Genomic DNA, 27,051 nt, shown 5'->3' on the forward strand with positions numbered 1-27,051 from the left:
GCCATCGATTCCAAAGAGCCTCCTGAATCCTGATTCCTCCTCTCCTTCCTTAATTTTGGATGAATAATTGAAGTAAGGACCCTTAGCTCTGAGCAATTATTTCTATCTGCTGTTTTCACAATTATTATTGGACTCTCCTTGGACTGTGAGCTTCTGGTGGGTGGAAGCCATATTCACAGAGTTTAGCAATGCGCTGGGGACATAGTAGGTACTCAATAAACCTCAGCGTGAACTTGCATATACTCCCTAAAGTATTACATACATACAGCAAAGTGCATACACATTTGCAAAGCACAGGTCAATGAAGTTTTACATGTGTATGCACAGACGGATAAACGTATACGAAGATGACCCAGATAAGCATTACAGAACTTTCTCCAGCGGCTCCCCTGACAACAGCTTTAACTGTTCTGGAGGTGAGCCCCATCCAGCGTGTGGAAGCAGGCTGGGCGCTAGCAGTAGCCTCCAAGAAGATGTAAGATGCCCTGATTCATCGCAGGATGGTGGGAGGGGGATTTTATTCCAGACAAAAGCAGGAACGGAGGGGGATTAGAGGATACAACATTTAAGAAATGCAAATAGTGAAAAGTGACCATAAACAATTACCCTTCTTCTCTCCCCCTACACCCACCGAGAAGCACCAGGGCCAGTGTAAGGCCTGCTTTGGGAGGTTTCAGGATTTCCTGTCAGCCCCTCCGGGACGCCTTTCCCCTGTCCCCATGCGTGCTGAGACACAAAGACCAGAGCGACACGGAAGTAAGCGCAGTCAAGGCTTGCCAAAGCTCGTTGGATACACGCAAAGCATTCAGTCTCCGCAGGGGTTCCGGTTTCGGAGCTCCCCGCTCACCTGTACCTCTCACGTGAACGCCCCCCCCCCCCACACCTACGTGCATTTTGGAGACAGATGACTTTGCCCACAGCAGGAGAGGGGATGCGCTCCCCACACCCCTCCGTCCCAATCGCTGTGGTCTGGTGTTTCCTCAAATGTAAAAAGAGAGGAAGGCAAGATGCTCTTTAGTTGACCCGCGTGGTTTTTTTTTTTTTCTTCCTTTCTCAATCCAACATTTATATCGTCATGTTTTTCTGGGTCCTACAGACTTCTGGCTGTGGTTGGGCAGGCTATCCCTGCAAAGCGTACTGGGCCAGTGCGAAGCTGGAGCTGAAATCCGCCGTCTGGGGAAGGGACGCTCCATAAACCCTCCAGGGCTGCGGTGGCCCCGGCTTGACAAAGGGACAATGTCCAATTTATTCTGCCCGTAGCCCTGACTGCCTTTTAGATAAGTAGCCCCGCAGCGGTCCTGTCCTTGCCCTTTCCACAGCTGGAAGGGAAAAGGGGTCACGCTCCCGTGGCCCCCGGGCCCCCGCCCAGCTAGCTCCCACGGCGCGGGGGAGGCCGCCCGCCCCTCGGCGCCTGCCGCCCCGCCCCTGCGCGAACTTGGCCGCACCCACTTCCCCCGGGAGGCGCCCCCGCCGCGGCCAGGCTGACGTCACAAGGCACCCAGCGCCGGCGCCCCGCGGTGCGCGACCCGCGCGGGGACCCGCCGCCCTCACGGCGCCGACACCCAGGCGCGCCCGCGCGCGTGCCCGTCCTCGCCTGGAAACGCCGCTGAAGATGGCGAGTCTGGCGCCCCTGGAGCACGCCAAGGAAGGATGCCCGGCTCCGGCTGCCGCGGAGCAGGAGCCGCCGCCGCGGGCTCGGGAGGAGGAGCAGGGGGAGGCAGCGCCGGAGGAAGAGGAGGCGGCTGTGGCTGCGGGGCCGCAGGTGGAGGAGGCCGCCACGGTGACCTGGCTGCTCGGGGAGCCGGTGCTGTGGCTGGGCTGCCGCGCCCAGGAGCTTCTGAGCTGGAAGAGGCCGCTGCGCACCTTGCTCGGCTTCGTCGGGGCTAACCTGCTGTTCTGGTGAGATCTCGGGCCAGGGCGGGTGTGTGTGTGTGGCGGGGGGACGTCTAGGAGGACAGGTGACCTTGGGGCGTCCAGCGAGGGGAGAGTGCGCGCTGGACGCTGCGAAGTAAGAAGTGTCAGCCCTGCCCCACTTTCTTGGTCACCTTTCTGAACAGGCAGACACCCATTTCAACTTTCCTCCAGCCGCACTTTCCTGTAAACAGTTGTCATCCTCCTTGCGTGTGTTCAGCAGGCGAGGTGATCGGCTGACCTGCCTGCACCTGTACCTACAGATGTGCCCAGCGTGCTCAGAAACTTGGACTTTTGCTTTCTAAAACTCGCAGGCTTTGACCTGCTCCCCGGAAGCATGCCCAAGCAATCGTGCTTGAACTTGTACTCGTTCTTGCACCCCCCAGCAGGCATATCTGGACCAGCTTGGGTACACGCTCAAGACTGCGCCGCCCTCATCAGCTACCTGAGATGGGCACTGAATGATTTGTTTTTCCGTTCCCTGGAGGGTTGGGTTTACTGTCTTTACTCCCTGATGAGAAAACAGGAGGCAACTAGGTGGGTTATGTACCTCAGCCCTGCCCAAGTGTGCACAGTGAGGAAAACAGTCGTATTTTTAGGTGAAGCACAGAGAGAATACATAAGAATGGTTATAACAAGCTCCCAATCAACAGGTTTGTCTCTCCTTATAGAGCCCTTCACCAGTAAGGACAGGGGAAGTGTCCTGCTCCTTCCTTGAAGGACAGCCCTGTCATCTGCTACCAGTCTGAGGGAGGGCTGAGAAAAGTCTTCTTTGTTTGCAGCCCTGCCCTCGTAGCAAGCATGACCCACACGGTGCAGAGTGAGAAGAGCTTCGGCAATAGAGATCTTGTTATAGGACACAGATTTCTTAACCTTAAAGTTAGGAAATAAATGCACGAGACGTACACAGCCTGCCATTGTCTAGGTTAATTGAGCAACTCAAAGAGGCACGTCCCCCCCCTTCCCCCGCAGGTCTATGCTAGTCCTGGTTTTCTCTAAAAACTGGCTGTATCTTATCTTACCAGGGCCCCGGAATGTGAATTACTTTTACTTTGGGTCACTTAGCTATCTGCGTCTCTAGAGTTTATTCCAAATTTCTCTTGCCTTGTAGGAAATTACGTGAGCACTCAAATCAGGAGGATATGTTGTGTTATGCTGGATGGGGCAGCAGTTCAATCACCGCAGGGCTGAGACTCACTCATCTTACCCATGTGGGGCATATTTTTAAAACTCTCTTTCTTATTTTAAATTTTTGTTTATTAAACAAATAGCTAATAGGCCCACAGTTCAAAAGTTTAAAGGTACAAAAGGGTAACGTTTTGAAAAGCTCCTTCCTGTGTCTGTGCCTGGCTACCCAGTTTCCTCCCAGAGGCAGTCAGCCAATGCTACTGGTCTCTTGTCTCTTTCCAGTTTAGGAAGCGCACAATATTCCACCCAAACTGTAGAATGCTGCCTGTGCTCTTCCTCTTCTTAGCGTATCTCAGCGATCACTTCCTTGTTCTTTGTCAGCTGCATAGAATTCCATTGGAAGGATGTCACAAATTACTTAACCTGTGACGGAGGACGGACTAAGGTTGTTTTCAAACTTGCTATCTCAGTGTTCTAGCTAATGGCTTTGTGCATACAAGCATGTCTGTAGGATGAATCCCGGAAGTGGAATTGTCTGGTCAGGGGGGATGTGCACTTGTACCTTTGATGGCTAGCACATGACTTCCTTGGAGTTCTACCAGTTTAAACTCCAACAAGCAATGTGTGTGACTGCTTGTTTCTCTCTACCCTGGCCAGCAGCATTTTATCAAACTTTTTGATCTTGCAAATCAGATAGGTGAAAAGGGTATCCCATTATGGTTTTAATCTGTATTTCTCTGAGATTGAGCGTGATTTCTCTGAGACTCATAGAAATCTCTGAGATTCCTATGTTCAAGGACCATTAAAATTATCTTTTCTTTGAATTATCTGTTTATCAATAAACTTTATCCATATTTCTAGTTGAGCCATTGGGTTTTTTTTCCTATCGATTTGTAGGAACTCTTTTTATATTAAGAACCTTTGCCTAATTTCTGTAATATGAGTTGCAAACTCTTACTCTGTGATGTATTCTTAATAATTTATATTGAAAAGAATGACTTTGACATAAAATAATTGAAGGCATATTTGGTATTATTCAAGAGTGATGTCTTCTATTTTTTTGATGAGTTCTATGGAGAGGCAAACAATAACCAGGCCTTTAATCCACTTATATCTTTCTGTTTATCTGTTTTTCTTTCTTCTCCTATTTGCAGTGTCTACATTCCATGCACATATTTTCTTTGACAGAAAAATAATAGCACTGCATTTTAAATTCTGAATTATTTGTTAAATGGAATTTCTGACTCATTCATTTCATTAAAATTTTGGATTTTCTCCCCCTTTGTTGTTTTGGGGTTAAATACTTTTTGAGGACATCATTTTCTTTACCTAGTGTACTTCTTATTAAGTGATCTTAAATGATGATGTTCTAACATTGTGTTTCAGTAACTCTAAAGCTCTGTATTTTTTATGAGAAAAACAAGATCAGTGTTAGAAATCTGAGGGACCCAAATCTTGTCTTAAGCAATAGTGATGGTATTTTTACTTCAATTGGTGTTAGTTCATGTGTGCAGAAATTAACTTTTCAGACATATATTTTTGAATGGTTTAGTGCCTGGTACCAGCAGCAGCTTTCAGGATTTTCCTTTTGAGTTCAAAAGCTCTGACATGTATTACTTGCTCATTATTTGCAATATTTTAGTGCTGCGCATAACAAAAACCAACGTTGAGAACGAATGGGTGTAACGCAAGGCTTCAAGAAGCAGGTGTGGTGGAAGAATCAAAAAAGGATAGCTCATTTTCATCCAGTTTCAGGGGAGTGCTGGCCTTGTGGGTGGAAGAGATTGTGGGGTCTTCATAAGGAGATCATGCTTGGACCAGACCTTGATGAGCAGGCGTGTTTTGGGAAGATCTAGTACATGGTCAACAGCCTTCCAGCCCTAAGGAGTTGTACCTGGTATTTTCATCAGGACGCTGAACTGATGTAATGGCCCGTGGATTGGTGGGGAGAAGTGGGGAAGATGAGACCAGCTAGGTGCTTTGGAAACACATGTGGGAACAGTGGGAGCCTGGAATGTCATATTATGTGTATGGACTTGTTTTTTCTTTAGGCGATGGGAACAAAAAATGCCTCCTTACCATGCCCATAATGTTTTAATGGATAACTAAATTGTGCTCCATTCATTCCTACCATAAAATACTGTATAACAATGAAAATAAACCACAGCGATAGGCAATGACATGGATGCATTTTACCAATGTAATTTTGGACAGGAAAAGCACACAGTAATACGTGCAGAATGATTCTGTATTTTTTTAAAATTTCAAAATGTGCAGAGTAAACAGTACTGGTTCGGTAAATACAAATAAGAGATAAGGCAAAACATTCTTGTCCCCGAAATCGAGGAAGTGGGTGTCCTTGGGAGGAGGGAAAACGTGTGACCGCAGAGGGAGCCCTGGGTGCAGGCGGCATCGTGTTTTCTGACTTGGGTAGCAGTTACATGGTGTTCACGTTAGAATTATTTGAAAACTGTGTATGTGTGCATTTTTCTGTTACCTATATATCTGAAGGAAAATACTAAAATACTAAGTAATGCTAAAAAATAGTCTTCACTCAGAGCCCAGAGGAGTTCGATAAAATACAGACCATGCACAGTGTTTGCCTCAAGAACAGGGTTTCCACCAGTTGAACTAGATTGGATTATGCTCCACAACCTTTTTTTTTTTTTTTACCAATGAGGGACATGTTTTAAAAATTCTTTCTCTTTATTTTAAAGTTATTTATTTTTTAAAACTAACTAATATGGCCTCACAGTGCAAAAGTTTAACAGTACAAAAGAGTAAACAGTTTTAAAGATCTCTTTCCCACGCTTGTCCCTGGGCACCCAGTTTTGTTCCAGAGGCAACCAGTGACACTGATTGGCAAACACAACATGAAACAGAATGAAGCCACCCCTGACCGATGTGGCTCAGTTGTTTGGGCGTCATCCTGCAAGCCGGAAGGTGCCCGGTTCAATTCCCGGTCAGGGCGTGGGCCTGGGTTGTGGGTTTGGTCCCTGGTCAGCAAGCATATGAGAGGTAACTGATTAATGCTTCTCTTCCTCTCTTTCTCCCTTCCTTCCCCTCTCTCTAAAAATAAATAAATACAATCTTAAAAATATATGTAGAATGAACCCAGCAAAACAGAAAATGCCTGTTTGGTTTTGTTTTTAAAGAATTCAAAAGAAAGCAAGTATTAAAAACTGCAAACAAGGGAACTTCAAAAAAAAAAAAAAAGAATTCACTTTTCGCTGTGTACTGTCAATAAAGCGCACGCTCTCTCGAGCATCCAGTCAGATGTCACACCTGCGTAACAACAAAGGCGGTCAGGAGCTAGACCGTGCATTTCGTCACTCCGACAGGTTTCTCTGAGTCCCTTTTCTGTCTGCACTCGCCCCTGGGGACTCATCTGCTTCCCATCACGACAGATTCTATTTATCTTCCCTATAATTCTGTGTACACGATACCACATACTACGATGTCGTCTGTGTCTGGCTTTGTTCACTCAGCGTTAAGTTTGGAGGTTCACCCTGTTGCGTATACTAGTTAATTTGTTCCTCCTTATTGTTGACCAGGTTGCCACTTCAGGGATGTGCCACAGTTTGTTGATGCCGTTTGCTAGCTGACGTTCATTTGGGTTGTTTTCAGGGTTTGGCTATCATGAATAAAGTTATTGAAAAACTTCGGGCAGAAATCTTTGGGCAGAACGTCTGTTTTTGGTGAGAGGAGTGGCAGGCTCTGACTCATGTTTTGTGTGGCCACATGACGGCTGCCCTGGACAGGCAAAGGATGGAACAAAATGCCCCTATTCTCCGTCTCCTGGCAGGTCGCAGCACTGAAATTGGGTGCCTTCCAGTGCAGCCTAGAAAGTGCCCGATGTGAGGTCGTGTGGGACCCCTCCACGCGTGTGAACAGTGAAACTGCAACCCAGTGCTGTGCCAGAGGTGACTGCACAAGGGCAGGAGACCTCTGGGGTACTGTGACCTTTGTGGTGTCTCAGGCTGAGCCCCTGTGCGATCCGGAAGGCGCAGGACCCACCGGGAGTCCTTGGGGTGCTGTTCTCTGGAGTTGGTTTGGAAGGTTGCAAGGTTCAAGTCTCACTTGGCATCAAGAACCCCTCTAGACCATTGCTGACGGCCCCTGTGATCAGGCTTGTGTTCGGGCAGCGCCCTCAGAGAGCGCACTCTCTCACTGTCAGCTCACGGGCATCGCCTGGGCACCTGTTAGAGACGCAGATACCGGGCTCCCTGCGGCATCTATGGGACCAGAATCCCTGGACGTGGGGGTTTTCTCCAACTCCCCAGGTGACCCAATACTCCTGCTTGAAAAGGACTGACTGTGTTTAAGCACCTACTGGGGTTCCGAGCTGTCTTCTCCATGAGGCAGCGTTTCCACCGTTGGACAAGGCTAGGTAGCAGATAGTTTCCTTACATCGAGGTAAGCCCATCTCTTGATGATCTTGGCAGCAGCCGCTGGTCCAGGCCCCCTTCCCAGCAAGTCCTTTGTCTACTTCAAGGTTCATTCTGTTTGCTCCTGCCGAGTCTTCTCCCCAGCTGAAAGATCCCGGGCTCCTTCCACTCACTGTTTTCCAGACTCTTCTGGACATGCTTACGTTTGTCCATATTCCTCTTTGGAGGCAGCATTCCTGAGATGGCCTGACCCGTGTGCTTCCCCACCTCCTCCTGGACAGCATCCTTCTAGTCATGCAGCCTGACGCAGAATTTCTTTATTCCAATTGCTAGTAACACCACTCCCTCTGATGGCTGCTGTTCTTGACGAGTGTTAGACTCTCATCAAACTAGTCTTGTGTATGTAACTGTGTAGCTATGTATACACAGACCCAGTTTGTCAAACTCCAGGTACTAAGGATGTTCACATTTAGCACCTCAATGAAATCTAACAGCAACCTGGTGATGCAGGTATTGTTCCCTTTGTATGTAAGAAAATGAGGCCAATGGAAATTAATTTCATTACCACAGATGACTTCGACCTATACTGTTCAGTCACAAATTTGCAGTGATAGAAATATTTGTGCGTTTGTACCACCCAGTACGTGGCTATCACTCCCTTTCCAGACCTCCATTCAAAAATTCAACAATTACTTATCGGCTGTGACATGCTGACACTGTTCTAATGCCAGCGATGTAGATCACTGTAAGATCCCCTTTTCTCTCGGGGCTTATAGTCTAGTGGTGGAAATTGTGGGAAAAGACAATGCTAGGAGAATTTGGATGCCACGGAGATAACCGAAGCAGGCACGGGCCAGGAGTAACAAGGAGGTACTATTTTGCTGGTGTGTTTGGTGCTGGACTCTCAGTGTTGGCTGTTGGCCTCTGAGTGAAATAGGGGAGTGAGACCCCCGGGGCTGGAGACCAGTGAGGAGAGGCAGTGGGCTTGGGGAAGGGGAAGTAGACTCAGGAGGGGCTCTGGAGGTAAAATCAGGAGGACTGAATGGGTTTGTGGTGGGAGAAGGGAGACAGGAGGGGGAATGAGCAGTGGCTGGAATGAACTAAGAGGAGGCTACAGCATGTTGGGGTGGTGAGAGAGGAGGGTGACAAGTCCAGTTTTAGGGGTGTGGATTTGATGTGCCCCTGGCCATCAAGCGAAGTTATCTAACAAGTCCGCACAGGGCCAGCACGTGGGCTGATGCTTGGGGGCAGGCTGGGTGGGAGTATGGATTTGGGTCTGTTGGGGGTGCAGACTTGGGGGGGTTGTGCAATTTCCTAGGGAGCACCTGTTGGGTAATAGGAGAGAGAACCTGGGAGAGGTGTTGAGGAAAGTGACATTACCATGGCAGGTGACCTCAAAGAGCACCTTTCTCAGGAGACTTAGATCGTGGTGAGTCCCAGAGAGAGATGTCCTGGAGAAGCCCAGTGAGGTAGCAGCTGAAGTCACCAGCTAGCATTCGACTGGCAAGTGCCCCCTCTTGGCCTTTGTGAGGGCAGCGTGGGCAGGGGCACGGCCTTCCCAATCGTACCAGATGCTCCATTCCCTGGAGGACAGGACTCTGTACTCTGCAACCTCCCCCCACTCAAGGCCCTCTGGGGTTTGGTCTTCAGGCCAGCTCCTGACTTGGCGAACGCGAGTTCAAGCAGTTTAGGAAATCTGCTTTCTCTAAGGCCTGGCTTTCGGGCCTATGGAGTTACCCTGTTTTGAATGTCAGAAGCAGCATTCTAGCTGTGTTTCTATTGCACTCCTGTAGAGTCTAACCACCCCCTGCCCATGCCACTCTCCACCCGCTCTTCAGATGCCTGAAGACACCCAGGTGGTGCTCTGAAGGACACTGGGACTTGTGGGGATGGAGGTAATGCCATAGGGGAGGCAGGGGGACAGAGAGGGCTAGGCTTGGAAGGACACTTCTTTCTCCAGTACCTCAGGACCCAGACACGACACTGCAGAGGAACACCCAATCCCCATCCCCCCTCCCTCCACCAGCCTGTAGAGGGCGTGGCCAGGAGTCCTGGGCCAATGGCGACTCCTTTCTCTGAAGGAGGAGGTTGGGCTGAGATTGAGGAGGTTGAGAGAGGAGGCGGCTGGCTGTGTCTTTCAAGGGGAAGGATAGCAGGAAATCACAAATAATTGCGGGGAAACACCAGATGACATTGTTTTCCTGGCTTTGTTTACTTCACTATGGCCATTTCTACAGTGAATACAATTTTATCAGGTTCCTGTATTTTTATCTTTGTCCTCATAGACCGTTTTTTTCCAAAATGATTTTTTTTTTCATGGAATAGTGCTAAATTTAGTGTTGTGGTCACCCCTATGCTGTGTTACATTAGCAGTAAATATTACACAGGAAATTTCCCATTTGCTAAAGAAACAAGCTCAAAAATATCGATGGTATCCACATCTCTTTACAACATGCTTTTAGAAGAATGAAACTCTTAAGTGTTTTCAGAGGTTGTTCAGAAAGATTTTCTACAGTGCCTTGTCTTCTGCTCATTTCAGCTTATTTGGGAAGGAAATGTTTTTCTCTCGTGGCTGAAGGTGGCACTACTCACGTGACAGCCCGCTGGGCAAGGCGTGGCTACTTGCATGCTCCAGACGGAACCGTAGACCTGGGAGAAGGGGCTAGAGCCGCCACGGGCCAGCTGGCATCCCGTCTCTGCCCAGACACTGCGAGAGCCTTTCATTGAAAAGATAAACTCAGATGATGCCAAGCGCGCACTCAAGTTGTGGCCGCACAGGCCCCCCTGGGTTTCTGGATAAACCGAATTCGCTGCTGTTATAACAAGCTGGTGTTCTTTTGACACATTTTGGGACACACTTTCTGCGACCTTTCAGGATTTCACTTGGTGATACCTGCAGTGATCATTGACTTTAACGATGGCCATCGTTTGGGGTCTTGCTTTGGGGCACTTGGCCTAGTTTTATCTTGCTTAATTCTCACACGGCCCAGCAGGGGTCATTGCCCATTTTGTAGAGGGGGATGTTGAGGCTCAGAGCATTTAAGTCACGTGCCCCAAGATGGCAGTATGTGGCAGAGCTGGCATTCCAACCAGGCTTCTGTACGTCCTTCCCCCATCTGCTGGGCCCTCCTGCAAAGGGGAGGTTAAGGCATCAAATGAGTGTGACGTTATATGGTTTATCCCCTCTGTCTCCTACAGGACAGAGCGAATCTACTTCTCAGTGAAAACATCCGCTGCCTCCCATATAGCTGGTTGTCTCTTACCTGCTTTCAGGAAAGAAATTTAGTTTTCCAAGTGAAATTTCGTCACCAACCACAGCTCCACTCCACCACCTCTGTGGTCCATTTTCCAGTATTAATTACCAAACCCCAGGATGCATCTGTCTCAGCTGTCAAGTGGTCTGGCTTTATCATATTTCAGTTCCCTTTCGTGCTTGCCCTTTTGGCTGGAGCACAGCTGTTTCTCTCCAGGTGAAAGGTCCTATGGACTCCCGCATCCTCTCAGGGGGCTGTCCTGTGTGGTGGAGTAGAGTAGTCCCTAAAATACGTGTACTTTGGGGTGTGGGCCTGGGTGCATTTAGTGTTGGGGGAGGACAGCTTGTCTTTAAGGAGCATTTCTGCCTATCCTGGGTTTGGGGAGCAGGGCTCCTGGGCTGGCCTTGATGTTGGCCGTGATGGGGGATTAAGGGTGGTGGGGGGGATGTCAGGAGGGCTCAGACCGTCTTGCTCCCCTTCTGGCGCATCTGCAAAGACTCTCTGCTGTGTGTGCAGCTCTTCTGGCCCTGGCCTGCTCCTTCTGCCTCTGAGGCTCTGCCTGTCCCCACCACCTCTAATACAGCCCCTTCACTGTCTTCAGTCTCCTGGTCACTTCAGTGGGCCATCCCTGCCACCCTCTCTGGGTCTTGCCTGTTAGTTTCAGCTTTTTTTACGTCTGCTTGTATCTTGCATGGCATGTGGTACAATTTGAAGGCGTTTTCATTTTCTGTTGGTTTTTGTTTCTAATTCTTAAAAACTTAGAAAAAGTCTGTTGAATACCACTTAAGAAAAAATTAAAGCTACAAGGGACAGAATACGTGATGAATGAGGTGAAAAGTGCCGCATGTGAAAATCAGTCCCTCTTTCTCTACACATCCATGCTCTCCCCTCCACTCAGATTAATTACTCCCACCAGGCTTTTAATCAAAACACAGCAATCTCTTGTCCCGCCTCTTTCCACTCCCTAGTGCTGTTTCTCAGAGCAATTATTGTAAATTTTCTGCTTTTAGCTCTATTTAGGCTCTTCTAAATAATATCCTTAAAAGGCCATTTTTTTGTACATTTAAGATTTCTTTAAACATTTTTGAGGTGTAATTGACATATAGCATCATATTAGGTATGCAACGTAATGCTTTGATATTTATGTACGTACATTGCAAAATAGTGACGACAATAAGTCTAGTCAAATGTGTCACTGTATGTAGTAGCATTTTTTTAAAATGCCATTTCTTGATAGAGCCTTCTCAGACACTTTTTTCCCTCCCACACCAGTTCACATACACCCTGCTCCTCCTCCGTCTGCTCTGCTGAGGTCACAGTTTGGGGGTTAATTGTGACCATGTAAGCATTGCTTATGCATGAACTAAGGAGAATGCCACGTTTACAGTACCTTGCCTGTACAACTTTATTTTGCTGTTACTGTTAGCATTTTTTTCTATTTGATCTTTTTAACTCTACCATTTCTGGAAAACAACTTTCGATACAAGCCAAACCTATCCAGCTGACACTTGAGTTTCTCTTTTTCGCCCTGTCCTTGCAGCCATCCCTCTGGGGGTCTTCACCCTTCTGTCCTGGTCCAGAGTGATGCCCCCTGGGCCTGCTGCTCGCTCAGGACACCCGCATCCGCCGCTGTCCCGCCCCTCCTGGCCTGTGTGCGCGCCCACATTCCTGGGCTTTGCTGAACCAGGGTCGGGGGAAGTCCGCAGCCTCCAGAGGGCAGCTCTCTTTCCTTCTTCTTTAGAGTATTTATGACAGTTTAAGGGTTTTTTTATGTTTGTCCTGAGTTTCTCATTTCTGTTTGTTTTCTTACTGGACTCTTCAAAGGCTTTCTTTTTGGACTCTTCCCGGACTCTTCCTCGGTGAACCCCTCTGGCAGAGCACATGCTTCAGCTCTGTGAAAGTACAGAGGAAATGCATGTTTTGAGAACTTGTGTGCGGAAAATGTCTTTATCCCACCCTTCCAGATGATTGCTAGCTAGTTCGGTTGGGTTTAGAATTCTGGGTTGGAAATAATTTTGCCCTAAAATTTTGAGGCACTGTCCTCCCTGTCTCCTCTCTCGCTCCAGGGTTGTCTTTGAGCAGTGGGACACGTTTTCAGGGCCTTGCCGGTCTCTTGTAGATGATTGGTAGCTGGCCCAGCTATTGATTTCTGATTGTTGGTACTTCAGTAAGCTGAGAATTGGCCAGACTTCTGTGTTAGTTATTGGTGGTGCTTCAGCGCTTCAGGGAAAGCTGAAAGCATTTTTTTGTGGCTTTTATACTTCCAGGACTCAATGTTTACCATATAAACGCTGCATATGACTTTTGTGGTCCATTGTAGGACTGTGGACTTGAACCTATGGACCTGAACATAGGGCTTCTGTGTGCCTCCAAGGGGTACTCACACAGAGCACATCCTGAGTGGCACCCCCTGGAGTTGTGCAAGGGGGCTGCCCTGGCTGGGTGCTGTGAGCTTTGCCGAGTCATGCTCTGGGGGGTAGGTGTCAGGCCTGGCACTGTAGGAACACGTGTCATCCTAGAATAGGCTGCACCTAAATGCCAAATGAACCAAAAAGGTGGAGAGAGTTCGTGCCTTGACCTTGTGTGCATGTGCTCATGACACCTATCCTAACTTGTCACAGACCAGGGTGTGACCAAGATGTATTGAGTTGAAAGAGTGTGGCTGTTACTTACGTTTTAGGTTTGGTTGGCAGCTTAAGACCACATAGGTGCCACTCTCTGCTGGTCAGCTTCCAATAGCGCCCTGGCACTTCGCCTCATGCTCTGCTGGTCCGTGTAGCGCGGAAGGAAATGTGCATCCAGAGCAGCAGACTTCAGAAAAAGAATCCTAGAATGAACATACTGAAATCATCTGGGACCCTGAGCTCCGCAGTGCTTTGAAGGTATTGTACTAGCCTGTTTTTCTGTATTTCCAGCAGCTGATGGAAGATACTTATTTCTATGATCAGGTTACACCGGCCCTGACCTAGTAAACCAGGGTATTTGTTCTGTTAGCAGTGAAACCCTTTCAAAAGACAGCATCTGTGTGATGAAACAGAAGGTAGGGGCTTTGCTCCAGCTTCACTGTCACCTCAGTTTTTAGATGAAGAAACGGAGGCCCAAGTCCTTGCAGTGAGCTGGTGGCAACACGACCCATCTCAGAACCTCCTGACCCCTTTTGTAAAACTGCACGCTGCCGAGAGTTTAAGTGAGCGTGATGAAACAGGCTAGGAAACAAAATAATCGTGTTCCTGGGTGCCAGGTGCACGGGTCTGATTTGCAGGTCATTGAGGAAACTGGACCCTGTTGATCCAGCTGTGTCTCTGGTGATCTTGAGAGTCTGGAGCAGGCGTGTTGACAGATCTCCCCACGAGTCGCTGGGACCCTCCCAAGCTGCTGCCTGTGAGCTTCTGGCCTCACCCTTCTTCCATGCCCCAGCAACAGAGCTGAAGTTTGTTCGAAGTCATTTTTGACAAAAGGAGACAGTTGAGAACTTCCTCTTGCTCTCAGTGGTCATGGCTTGGCCTGGCCACATCTGCCTGAAACAAGATGTCTAGCATCCAGCTAGTGGTAATACTAACCTTTCTTTCACACAATGGGTAACTCCCATCGTGTGACTCCCTCACAAGGGTAACTCCCTCCTGGAAACCTTCCCTAGGGTGAAATTCTTGTCACTCGAATATTCATTTACTCTTCAGAGGAAGATTTTTGTATGTTCCTAAAATACAAACTGATACTTGTATTTCCTAAAACAACTGCAGGACCCATTAAAGCGGACGCAGCACTTCAGTAGTTACATCGGGTACCAAATAAAACTTCAGGGCTTTGTTGCTGCTGTTGTTGTTAATAAAACCTCTTTGAAATAGCTGTTGACCTCTTCTTGTTAAGCTCCCCTGTAGCTGGTACACGTACTACAGGGTGTTCGCGAACAAAAACCAGGCATGCACTCAGTGTTTCAAAAGACTCAACCTTTGATGGGAAATAAAATAAAATGTGAAAGTCAGGACTAGAGATGCCCATGAAACCAGCACAGTTTAGGGACCACGGTGCACGAGACGCAGGTCAGTCACCAGATCCTGGAGAGGGGGTGTCACCACGTGTCTGCAGGCAGCCTCGTGGCCTGTGTGCGGTCTGGGGCTCAGCGGCCCATGAGCGTCGTGCCGTCCCAGTCCATCTTTGGGGGGTGGGGAGGAAAGCACAGGGGAGCTGGAGCAGGGACAGTGTGTGGACCTCCTCCCACCGTTGTTTTCCTGCCCCCCCCCCCCCAGTGAGTACATGTTGGGGTATTGACTCTGGAATGGAAACCTCTCTTTCTGTCATTTCACCTTTTTAGGAATGAGTATATATTTTCTTAGTGTACCCTTTAAATTTAACTTCCGAAGACCTCCTGGGTAAATTCAAAACAACTTGTCCTAGAGAAAGGCTTGTCTCAGAGAAAAGCAGAGAGAAGAGAGCATTTCATGTGTGTTGTGTACAGAATTAGAAAGTTTTAGTGAGGGACTTTAACCAGTTTATTATCTTAGTTTATGCAAAACGGTACATTAAACTCTTAACCTTCTTAAAATAAATGATATCTAAAATATAAAGATACTTAGCACAATTTTACTTTTGGCTCAAGTTTTTAAGTTTATTAGAATACGTTTTAAAATGTTTATCACCCAAGGACATTTTTTCATTGGTTTTAGAGAGACAGGAATGGAGGCAGGGAGGAAGTGAGGGGTGGGGGGAGAGAGAAACATTGATGTGAGAGAGAGACACTGAGTGGCTGCTGTCTCGCATGCGCCCGGACTGGGGATCGAACTGCAACCTCAACACTGGCCCCGACTGGAAATCAAACCTGCAACTTTGGGTCTGCAGGACGATGCTCCAGCCAACCGAGCCACACCAGCCAGGGCCAGAATACATTTTTAAATATAATCCCATGGAAATAGAAAATATGATTTGTAAATATCTTTTCTGCTTTTTTAAAAAATTCACTAGTATTAGTGAACACCAACTTTCATTCATCAAGATGGAAAATTGGTCATTTCCATTAAAATTTTTACTTTTCATAATGTCATTAAATATAGCCGAACATTCAGCATGTTTGTATATCAGTGCCACAGATGACTAAGGCTTTGGATCTGTGCATGTGCCAATTTTTAGCTCTAGTGTTGCCCATGGGATTTCTGCTATGTGTGGAGTTTGCTTGGTGCAAACAGGTGCATGTCTTAAGGCTGAGGAGCCGGTGATTGCCATCTGCCTGTGGCGTTCAAGAGCATGGTTGTTAGTAAAAGAGCCATTCTTGGGGTACAGTCACTAGAATGTCAATGGTGACCTTTGCCTTCTAGTTAGAGGGACTCCCGATGTCTGGAAATGAGTCCAGACATATACAGTGTATTGGCGCGGCTTTCGCTATAAGTGTGGCTTCTTAGACTTGACGGGAGGTACAGCCGCTGCCCCGCCTGCAGAGATGAGGACGTGTGAGAGGGCCAGGGCGCCATCCTCTTGGACCTGACCAACCACACCATTGCAACAGGGCTTTAGCACCGTGGCAGTTGAGAGAGCCAGACTAACTCCCAGTAGCCAATGAGAAGCCAGGTCTTCCTTTAAAGAGAAAAGTTAATCTAAGCCAAGGTTCATCGGCCACCCATGTTCTCAGTTGCTTCCCAGAAGGTCTTCAGGAACTGTATAGAAATGTTCATGCTCCCCCATACCTTTCTCTTCATTTTGGCAAAGTGTTACTGTTATGATAGTGTGCTGTAGGGACTTCATGATTAATGATTATGTTGATTACATGCATGATTACTTAATTACACTAACTGACTCAGTCATTCAACAAATACTGAATGAACAACAATACCAAACGTGTTTATTGAACACCTGCTGTTGTCCAGGAGGTGACCTAGTGCTGGGGTGGCATCAGTAGAAAGGTGAGAGTGGGCCCTTCCCTCCTGGACTTTGCGGTGTGGTGTTAATGATAAACAATGAACAGACAAATAAATGAAGAAGTAGAAATCAAGATGAGTACTATGAACGGAGCAAATGTTACTCTGGGAAAGCAGTGGGTGGTTTAATTTGATTTCAGGCTGCCAGGGAGACTGGTCTTTTTTTTATATTTTAATTTTTTAAAAGATCTTATTTATTTATTTTTAGAGAGGGAAGGGAGGCAGAAAGAGAGAGAGAGAGAGAAACATCCATGTGCAGTTGCTGGGGACCATGGCCTGCAACCTAGGCATGTGCCCTGACTGGGAACTGAACCTGCGATGCTTTGGTTCACAACCCGTGCTCAATCCACTGAGCTTGCTATCCAGGGCTGAGACTGGGGTCTTCAGCCTGTGTGGCCACTGAGTGTGGCAGCTGCCTGGGATGGTATCTGGACTCACTGTTGTGCCTTTGCTGGGCTTTTGAAAACGAACACTTTTTGCCAAAGAACCCACCTTCCCCTTGATCAGAAAAGCCAGTTCCTTGTGGGGATAGTGGAATTGAAGTTACAATGTAGCTGACTGCTTAGTTGGGTTGTTTGTAAAAGACTGTTAACAACAGGAGGCATTTCTATGTCATTTGCAAGCAGAATTTTCTCTCTCATTAGCTCCTCTCATTGGATTGCAGTGCAAACTGGTGATTGAAATGTGGGTCCTACTCAGGCTCATGGTCTTTACCGATTCTGTTTGTGGTTCGACTGCGTGAAGCATTATCTTTTATTGTTTGTGCTTAATGGCAAATGTCGTAAACACAGAAGCTAAGTCGCTCACTTGAGGAACTTAATGAGAAACTGTAATCTTGCCTTATTACGCGTCTTCTTTTCTTCTTCTTCCCCACATTGTTTTTCACGGGCGTCGTCTGTCTTGTTTGGAGAGTTAATATGGGCCTGGAAATCTCAGGTGCAATTATCAGCAGAGACATACGTTTTCGGTTGGAGCTTGGGTAGGGCCGTGCAGAGGGACGGCTCTGTCTCCCTTGGCTAATTAGACAAAGCTGTTAGGGTTGTTTCTACCCCTGCGCACTGCCCATGTGTGCACACAGAGGGCGCGACGGACAGACCTGCTGGGTAAAAGCCGCACCTCTAGCCCCTGAGGGAGTTTTAGACCCTGAGGGCTAGAGGAGGTGGCTTCGTTCCGTCCTGGACCACTTCCAGCCGCCACTTCTCGTCTTCCTGTTTCACAGCTCCTTTCTGGCAAACAGTGAAAAGACTGAAAAGCAAACATCCCCATGCGGTCACAGCAGATCGGGGAGGTATTGTCCGAGATCGTTATTGCGGCCTCGGAGCTCTCGGAGGGAGCGTGGGGTGGCCGCGGGTGACGTCTGCTGTGTCGCTTATTTCCCTTTGCTGTGTCCTAGGGATCAGTTCTTTCCATGTTATGAAGATACGGAAATGATCTCTGTGTTAGTTTGTCCTCTCCTATTGGGGCAAAAAAGGGGATTCCTCATCCCCTTTGGGAATGAAGCATCAAATGCTTAGACTGAAGAGGACTTCTCAGAACCAAATTGTGGCTTCTTGCATCTCAGCCAATGTCTTGAGTTCTTGTGGCTTAACCTCAGAATTGAGTAATCTTTTTTCCTTTGATTTGTTCTCCCTTTGCCAGTTTTTCTTACCTGTTTGTACTTATTCTGTGGGACTGTAGGTATTTAAGCTCTCCCCATGGCTTTTTGGACTGAAATAGAATAGAAATAAATGCTCACCAAGGCAGCAGGTGTATGCATGTGTGTGTGCATGTGTGCCTGTGTGCGTGTGTGTGTGCACGCGGCTGGGAGCTGGGGCTCAGGAATGAGGTGAGCTAGCTTCTAGCAGGGTGAATCTGAAACCGGAAAAGCTGGCACTCGTGCTACCTGTCACCTACCAGACCCGATAAGCAGAGACAAGGACCGAATCTTTATGGGCGCCTTATTCAGAGGGCCAGGGGTCTGAGGAGATGGTGGGTTTGTTCCCTGACAGAACGCCTTCCCTTCCCTTTCAAGCCAACCTTTCTTATAAGGGGGCAAAAGTGTAGGTAAAGGGTCTGGAATTCAAGAGAAAAAAACTGTAGGTAAGGGATTTGGGACTCAGGAAAGAGGTTAATCAGATAAAAGCAGCAGTCCGGCAATTTCCCTAACGCCCTTTCATCCGCTGGCGGGTCATTTTCTTTATCCGTGTCCTGGGCTGCGGACTGCTCTCCCTGGGACACAGTGGCTCAGATACCACCCTGTGTGCTTATGGTGTCTCCTGGAGCACAAAGGTCATCGGCTTGTGGTCTCCCGGAGTCAGGGTGGGCCACGCTGCAGTCCCTGAAACAAGAGCTTTTTATATGCATTAACTACTAGGCTTGTTAACTATTACCTGAAACTAAAATTTTCCCACTCTTGACTCTCCCATCAAACCCAGTTAAGGGACTTAATCTTCCTGAGCTTCCGTCTCCTCATCTGTAAACAGCGGGCACCTCCCAGAGTGACCGGCAAGGAACAGGGAGGGGGCCCCCCTCGAGTCTGCAGCACGCAGGCCGTGAGTTCACTCAGGCCAGTGCCTTGCCCTGTGGTTCTTTCCCAGAATCACAGTTTCCCACTTAAAAATGTCCCATTAGCTCTGGAGGGTGTGCCTCAGTGAATTGAGTGCTGGCCTGTGAACCAAAAGGTCGCTGATTGTCTCGGTGTGACTCCCTGGTCAGGGCACATGCCTGGGTTGTGGGCTGGGTCCCCAGTTGGGGACATGTGAGAGACAACTGATCGATGTTTCTCTCCCTCCTTCCCTTTCCCTCTCTCTAAAAATAGATACAATCTTTAAAAAAACGGTTCCATTAAATTTTGCATTGATATGTGTTTATGCTAGTGATTGAAACTTATTTTAAAAACCACCAACTATAAAAGAAGACACGATTATTTTAAATGTAAATAACATTATAGCTGGAGGGAGTCTGGTTTGTGAGTGAACTTGCCCTTCAGGGTCGTGAGCAGGTTTGACGTGGGAGGACTCTGGGCTGTGGCTGCTCCATGCCCTTGGTGTGCGCGCTCCCTCCGTCTGCGCGGACAGGTCTACTGGCAGGAGTCAGGGCCCTGCCGAGGGGCCCAGAGGTCCCACGGTATCAGGGGCTGAAGTCGGGGGACCCTGAAGAGTTGACAGCCGTCAAGAGAGATTCGTCATGAGAGATTCGTTCTCACCCCAGGCTCACTGTCAGTTTGGCATGCTCCAGGGACCGAGTGCAGGGCAGCTGCAGGGCGGAGGTCCGAGAGGCAGCCAGCCCTCTCAGGCGTCGCGCTCCTGCACAGGCGCTCCCTGACTCGCCAGCTCCGCCTCTGTCTGTGCATCTCTGCGTTTGCCTCCTTCTCTGTCTTCTTTTCAACCGGTCCCATAGGAAGGATCAGAAAGAGCTTTCCTACCTGGGATAAGGTAACACAGTCTCTGGCCTCGAGGCCGCCGCGCTGATCGAAACCCAACTGGACGGAGTCTGTTGGTTGTGAGCCCAGAGTGGACGGTTCTGATGGACACATTGGTGCCCAGATGCTTGCAGCCACTTTCTCCTGTGCCTCAGGTTCGTGCGCAGAGTGGCCGGGGGTCACAGTTCCCTGAGCACTGGAGTAGCGGCCACGGTCCTGTCCTTCTGTGCCAGCAACTAGAAGGCCATCCTTTGGACTCACCACAAACTCTTTTTTAAAAAAACCGCAAGTTTTGAAAACATTTCCCACCCTGGTTAGCCAGGACAGTTGCACCAAGGAGGACTGTAATCCCTTGTTTTCAATTCCTTACCCTACTCTTGCCTTCCATGGGGACAGATGCCCAAGCGTGTCATCACTGTCCTGCCACTTACATGTATCTGCAGAAACTACAGTGACAAAAGTCCACACCCAGCTCTGAGTATCACGTGGTTTTTTGAACATTTTGTCATTGACTAAGAGAGAAACACGGGTGATGTGTTCCTGGGACAGCGACAGGATGTTCCCGATGTTAAGGGCATGCCACGTGGGGAGGCTCTTCAGCTGAGTTCTTAGACAGGGGTGGGCTCATAAATGGGGGACCCTGGGTCAGCCCCGTGGTGCAGTGCAGCTTCATTGTACCCATAAGGGACCCTTGAATTTGGCCTTCAGATAAACGGCCCTCCTAGGCGTGTCAGAATTACTAATTCAGTGCTCAGTCTGTTTGATGTGTTGGATATTTGAGACAAATTAGACAGTTGCTTCTGTGTGTCATGTGATCATTTGGATCTTTATTAGGGTGACCATGTAACATTCATGTAATTTATTGTCTAAACCTGAGTGTACCGGGACAAGGCATAACTCAGGATATTATGGTTTCTCTGAACGTAAGTAACCTGTTCTAATCTACATAGTTTGCTCAGATACAGGGTTGGTCTCTTTGTTCACTGAGTGTAGCAGCCCGAGAAGACATCTGGCTTTGCAGCAGGGAGTTTGGAGGAGACAGACCTGGTCCTCAGCTCTGTGGGGCTCACAGGGCCAACTGAAGGGCCTGTTGACCTTGACATGGAAGGAGACCTTGGAGCTGGCGGTCCGTCCACACACTTGGCTCAGGGTGTAAAAGCCTCAGTCCTAGTTCTGGAACCTCACGGTCTCAGACTGGGAATGGGAGGTCTGGGCCATGGGAAATCTTGTTGCTGAGCCTAGGACCTTGATGGAGTGGTGAGCCCAGGAGGCCTGTCTGTGTGTGGATCTTAGACAGTGTGTGATTAGGGTCCTTCACCTGGGAAGGGATTGGCTGGAGCTACGGAGGCAGAGCCGTAGCAGGGCTTCCCGTGAGGAGGGGAGGAGGGGGAGAAGGGCAGGGATGAGCCGGAGAGCCTGGCCCCACAGAACCAAGGTGGAGCTGATGCCACTCGGGGGCTGAAATCTAGTTCCTCACCTCTTGGTCTTTTAGAGTGAACATGGTAGAGGACCCGGAGGATCTTCCACAGCTGTGGCAATGCCACCAGTTTGGAACTGCGGGGCTGCGGGATTCCTTTTTGGGATCCTGGCCCAGGGCAGGTACACTGAAGTCACTAGTGTGTGCCTGCCCTTTCCCCTGCCCCCAGAGCTGTTCTTAGAAACTCTTCAGCACCTGCCACTGTGTCTTGCACCCGGTATGTGCCCGTATTTATTCATGGAGGAAGAGGCCCCGAAGTATGGCTCGATATTTCGGTCAGTTACCTGCAGGGCTCCAGGTTTACGGTGTTTGAACCCAGAGAGGATTTGACTGAACACGGCCCGAGAGACCGTCGCAGTCCAGTGTTGGTAAAGCTGGCTGTGAACATGGAGATTCCCCCACCTCACCCCTGAGACTCCGATTTCCCAGGTGCAGAGTGAGGCCCAGGGATCTGTGTTTTCAGAAAGTGCCCCAAGTAATTGTGATGGTCAGCCAGTCTGGGGAAGGTCTTACCTCCCAGTGCCTCCCTTCACAGATGAACACACAGAGGCAAAGGGAGGAGGGTGTGCACGTCTGTCTCGTTGGCTGAGCTGGCCTCTCTGCACAGCTGCGATTTGGCTGAAATTCAAGCTCTGGCAGGTGCCACTGGACCGATACCGTATATTTCATTGCTATTTGCATAAAAACCCAAATACACCAGTCGGGCTGCCTGTGACAACAGCTTCCTGACCCTCGTGTGTTTCCTTCTCTTTCCCTCTCTGCTCCTGGGTTTCACCGTCCCCTCTTTCTTCCCTTTGTCCCTCTTACCCTCCTGCTACACTGCAGTGTGTGACCTTGGTCAGATCTCTTCCTCTTTCTTTTTCTAGTTCCTTTCTGTGAGGGCGCCTGATAGTTCCTGTTTAACTTACTGGTAAGTCAGCTGGAGCGGGCTGCAGAGGTTGACTCCCATTCCTGGCTCGGAGACCTCTTCTCCTGAGACGCAGTGACCACCGTGGACAGGAGGCCGAGGCTCCCTGGTTGGGCGGATATTATATCATAGGTGGGCCTGAGGACCCCATCGCACTGTCCTGCTGCCCCCAGCTGGATTTGCCCTTGGCTTTTCTCATCATTCCAATGCACAGCAGGAGTAGAGCAGGCCGAATTCCTCTTCCCTTGACCTCGGATGAACTGGATTTCACTCCAGCGGTGCCCTAGGCTTCTCCGGCTCTCTGGGCTCCAGAATGCAGACTCCCCACGGCTCCTCCCCACTGTCTTGTGGGTTCTCCACCGTGCCCTGCTGAGCTGGGCGCATTCCCCGCGTTCACTGGATTAACCACCGCCGGTTTCTGCCAGAGCCATCCTGTCTCCCTCTCCCACGACTTCCTGGGCGCTGCCGCCCCGCGTTCCCCTGCCCGTGGGTGTCTCCCACACTTCTCATCTGCCTGCACAACCAAGCTCATCCCTTTGTTTTTTTCTCTATATTTCTGCCTCTAATTCACTTGTTTGGTCATCATAACTGAAGAAGGACTTCTCTAGAAAAAAAAGCCTTCTGAGTTTTATCTCCCATTTGTAATTCATTGAGCCACTACTTTTTCTTGCTTCGTTTTGAGTAACCTGTTCCTAACAAATTATTTAAAACTATATATTTTGTTGGTTTTTAATATAATCCCCCTTTCCCCAGTATACACATATGTTTAAACTGATCTGAAATTTGGGTGCACTTTACAATCCAGGCTGTCATACTTTGTTTGGCAGCTCCCCCCATCCCCCATGCCCCTTAAAGGTAAATAATTTAGTGCACACAGCATCTTCAGACACTGTTTCTGCAGGATCTATAAAAAGGCTAGGGGAAGTGAAAGCCAACTTTAGTTGAGATTCAGAATTTTGCGATAATGAGGGACATGCCTGCCAGTATGTCTGACTCCTAAGAAGATGACAAGATATTTTCCAGGAAAATGTGACGGTCTGGACTTTGAGTAATGCTGGGTGAACCATTGTGCCTCATGAGGCCCTTCTCTTAGGATCGGAGCCGCTGTAACGTCCGATAGTGCCAACTCCCTAAAGGCCTCTCCGTAGGGGAGCCTGTGGTGAGAGGTGTTTCGGTGAATGAAAGCGAAATCCCCATTTTGGATCTCTAGTTTGAAAGATTTCGAAAGCAAGTAGTACAGATTAATTCCTACATCAGAACATGGAGGTTTTCTGTGCTTTTTGTCTATAGACTTTCTGAAGACAAAAAAAAAAAAAGTATGTTTTAGTCGTTGACGCCATTCATTTTGTAGTCCTACGTGGGCTGTGCTTTACCCAGAAACGAGGTCAGGTTTTTACACCTGGGCAAACTCATTTCCATCCATTACCAAAGAAGGTTTTGGGGTGTTTTTTTTTTTTTTTGCTTTATTTTTGAGAGCACTCCATTTCTTTGCTTTATAAAAATTGGATCCTGTCGAGCCACTTAGTTATGAGGTAATGAAAAATTTAGTTAGGTTTCCCTTGTTAAAGGTATACACAGGTACCCCCAATTTGTTTTAGAGATTTGTATTTAGCCGCTGAGTAGTTCCACAGAAGGCCCCTCTGCAACCTTCGCCTCCTGTTTCATCATGCACATTGTCCCCACAGCCCAGGGCCTGTCCGGGCGCTCTGGCCAGCCTGGACACCGTGGGGGACTTCCGCCAGGTGCACACGGAGTGCTTGGAAACCCATAAAGGGACAAGGAAGAGCTGTGGGCCTGAATGGTCGTGCACGGAAAGCTGAGATGACGTGTCACCCGAGAGCAGTAATTTAGTCCCTGCCTGCTGCTTTCCTTTTTGAGCATCTCCAAGGAGTGGGCTCCCAGTGCTCATGTGCATGGCTCGTGAGCAGCACATGCACACTAATTTGATGTTATTAGTCAAAGCCCATGATTTGGTAGGAAAATTTTCTACTTAAAATCGTGCTACTTTCCAAAATGGGCATAATTTGGGGATTCTGCAGCCTCCTTGTTTTTTTTTTAACCCTAGTAGAGGGTTGACCCTTACAGTCTTCTAGGCTGTCTCTGGATCTTCTGGATCTCTGATTGTTTTCCTTATGCTCTCCTTTGTCTCCGAACATACGGGTTGAATCTTAGTTTTTAGCCGACTCAGATACAGAGCAGAGACTAGTCCAATAAACCATCCCAACAATACCAGGTGGGCTGTAGCAGCTGGCTACTTGGAGGCCAACTTAAATTCAAAACAATGTAGCTGAACCAGGAAATGAAAGAGAAGAAGGTGAGGGAAAGGTAAAACACAACAGGAAAGAAGCAAACAGACACACGTGTCCGATGTAAAAGCGGATCAGAGCGATGCTGTACAAGCGTGGCTAGGAGTCGCCCGTGGGCTGTCACAGTCACAAGCCACCGATGCAGCCGCAGGTCCCCAGACCGATTTGGATGTAGACAAGGGTCAGTGGCCTTCTTAACTGAACTAAGAACTGTTTCAAGGAGGAAAAAAGCCTTTATTGATCACTGATGGGGTTTCCTCCAAGATGCACTGAGGGTGGGACTGGGGCAGTGGGTGCACAGAGGTCCCGCACTGGGGATCAGTGCTCTGAGGTGGCCGTCTTGAAATGCACACTACTCTCACCTCTGAATCTGTGTTTTATAAGTGAAATCTGATGGGACGGTGAGGCATGTGCTGAGGTTGCAGAGCCTCAGCTCACAGGTGGTCCTATTTCCCCAGGGTGGGGTTCTTGCCTCTCCTTCCCTGCCTCTTGGTGCCAGTTCTGCCCAGCTGTCCCCTCCCCACCCTACCTTGCATGATTGCCCAGGGCAGTGGTCGAGTTGCATCAGTGCAGCGGGTGGGAGGGGGCCGTGTTCCACTGCAGCCATCTGCCCCTCCCTGGGGCCTGAGCACAGGTGTGAGGAAGGTTTTCCTGGGGCATGTGCCCTGTGGCTACAGGATAAGGTGGTTACGTCCTTTGTTCCGGCTGACAGCACCTTGGTGCATGGAGTGGAGACTGGGCAGGGGCCTCGAACCCACCCTGGACTGAGGTCCCAAATGTCCCCAGAATGCAGGTTCCAGTTATCTTGGGGATCTCCCATTTGTCATGGGCTGGGGCTGTGGACTGGCGGGATGGGGGTGTTAACTTCCCCACCCCCAGCAAGGTGTCTGCATTTTCACTCTTCAGTGGACCTCAGAAATTGTGTAACCCCCTGAAAACGGTGCCTCTCCATAGACCCCTCCCTTCAAAGTTTCCCATCACTGTGCTTCTCGTGGCATCTTGGGCATCCTGTGTTTTGACCACAGCCATCTGTTAATAATTATTCTGCAGCCTCCCAGAATCCTCTGACCACTATAGGTGGCCATCTTTTCTCTAAATTCCTCCATGGGTGAGGTGCTCACCTCAGATTTCTATGGATTCTGTGGGCAGGTAGCAAGGTCACCCCAGAGTTCAGATCAGGCTGTGCCGTGTGACACTCTTTGGCAGGTTCTATTGGTGTTTAGTACTTCTACTGAGAACTGCTCTTTACCTCAAAGTAATTCTCAGCAGTGGCCGGGCAGGTGAACACTTACAGACACATAGACCTTAGGAGTGCAGTCGTGTTCAGAAAGGGGTGAAGGAAACTCTCTTATGTCTTTGTGGACAAGGTGACGCATAGACAAGAGTATAGTGGCAAACTGCATGGTCTGCTGTATTCACAAGTGTCGATCCGTGAACCTCAGGCCCTCTGGGAGCAGTTGCTAGTGGGGACTGATATGACCACAGTACTGATGGGTGAAGACTCATGACACGCAGGTGTCAGCGTGTCGGTGTCGCGGTGTGGGACAAGACAACAGATGTGATCGATGCCACCATTAAGGTCTGAAGGTTTGAATGATGGGCCGTGTCAAACAAGAACAAATTTAATAGGACATACTTAGATTCAAAAATTGCATCTGAAAAATGGAATCCTTGGGGGTTTTAACTTCCTGTAAATTCAGAATAAGCCAGCATGCTGATTGAGCTATTTAAAAAAAAAAGATTGTGCTCAAATTATTTGAAAACTGTTGGCCACAAAAAACCCTGCACACAAATTTTTAGAGCAGTTTTATTCATAATTGACAAAAGGAAGCAACCCAGATGCCCGGTGAATGGGCACACTGTGTACATCATGCATAGAATACTCTTCGATAATAAAAAGAAAGGAGCCATCAAACCATGAAGCAACAGGGAGGAAACTTAAATACCACTCAGTGAAAGAAGCCAGCCTGAAAAGGCTCCATACTGTGTGATTCCCAGTGCATGACATTTGGAAAAGGCAAAGCTTTGGGGAGAGTGAAAACACCTGCGGTCTCCAGGGTGTGGGGGCCAGGAGGAGGGATAAGCAGAGCGCAGGGGATTTTGAGAGCAGTGAAAATCCTCGGTGTGATGCTATGCTAGTGCATACGTGACCTCATGCATTTGTCAAAACCCACAGAATTTACAGCAGAAAGAGTCAACCCTAATGAGAACTGTGGGCTTTAGTTGTATCAATATGGGATCATCGTTACAACAGTTCTATCACTGATGAACATGGGAATACTAAAGGGAACTCCGCAGGGAAAGGAGATTTGGGAAATTTCGGGACTGTCTGCTTACTTTTTTCTATAAACCTAAAACTGCCCTAAAGAAAATA

The 27,051-nt window shown here is 48.5% G+C and overlaps 1 protein-coding gene across 1 annotated transcript in view; it reads left to right on the top strand.

The window, feature by feature from the left end:
• The first annotated feature begins 1,495 nt into the window (after positions 1 to 1,495).
• Positions 1,496 to 27,051, top strand: part of RETREG1 (reticulophagy regulator 1) — a 116,122-nt gene continuing 90,566 nt past the window's right edge. Inside the window, exon 1 of the mRNA XM_028521129.2 lies at positions 1,496 to 1,899. Coding sequence (XP_028376930.1) covers positions 1,613 to 1,899 — 287 coding nt within the window. The 5' untranslated portion in view covers positions 1,496 to 1,612. The remainder of the gene's footprint in view (positions 1,900 to 27,051) is intronic.

This window comes from Phyllostomus discolor, chromosome 3 (genome assembly GCF_004126475.2).
Source record: "Phyllostomus discolor isolate MPI-MPIP mPhyDis1 chromosome 3, mPhyDis1.pri.v3, whole genome shotgun sequence".
Taxonomy (NCBI): Eukaryota; Metazoa; Chordata; class Mammalia; order Chiroptera; family Phyllostomidae; genus Phyllostomus; species Phyllostomus discolor.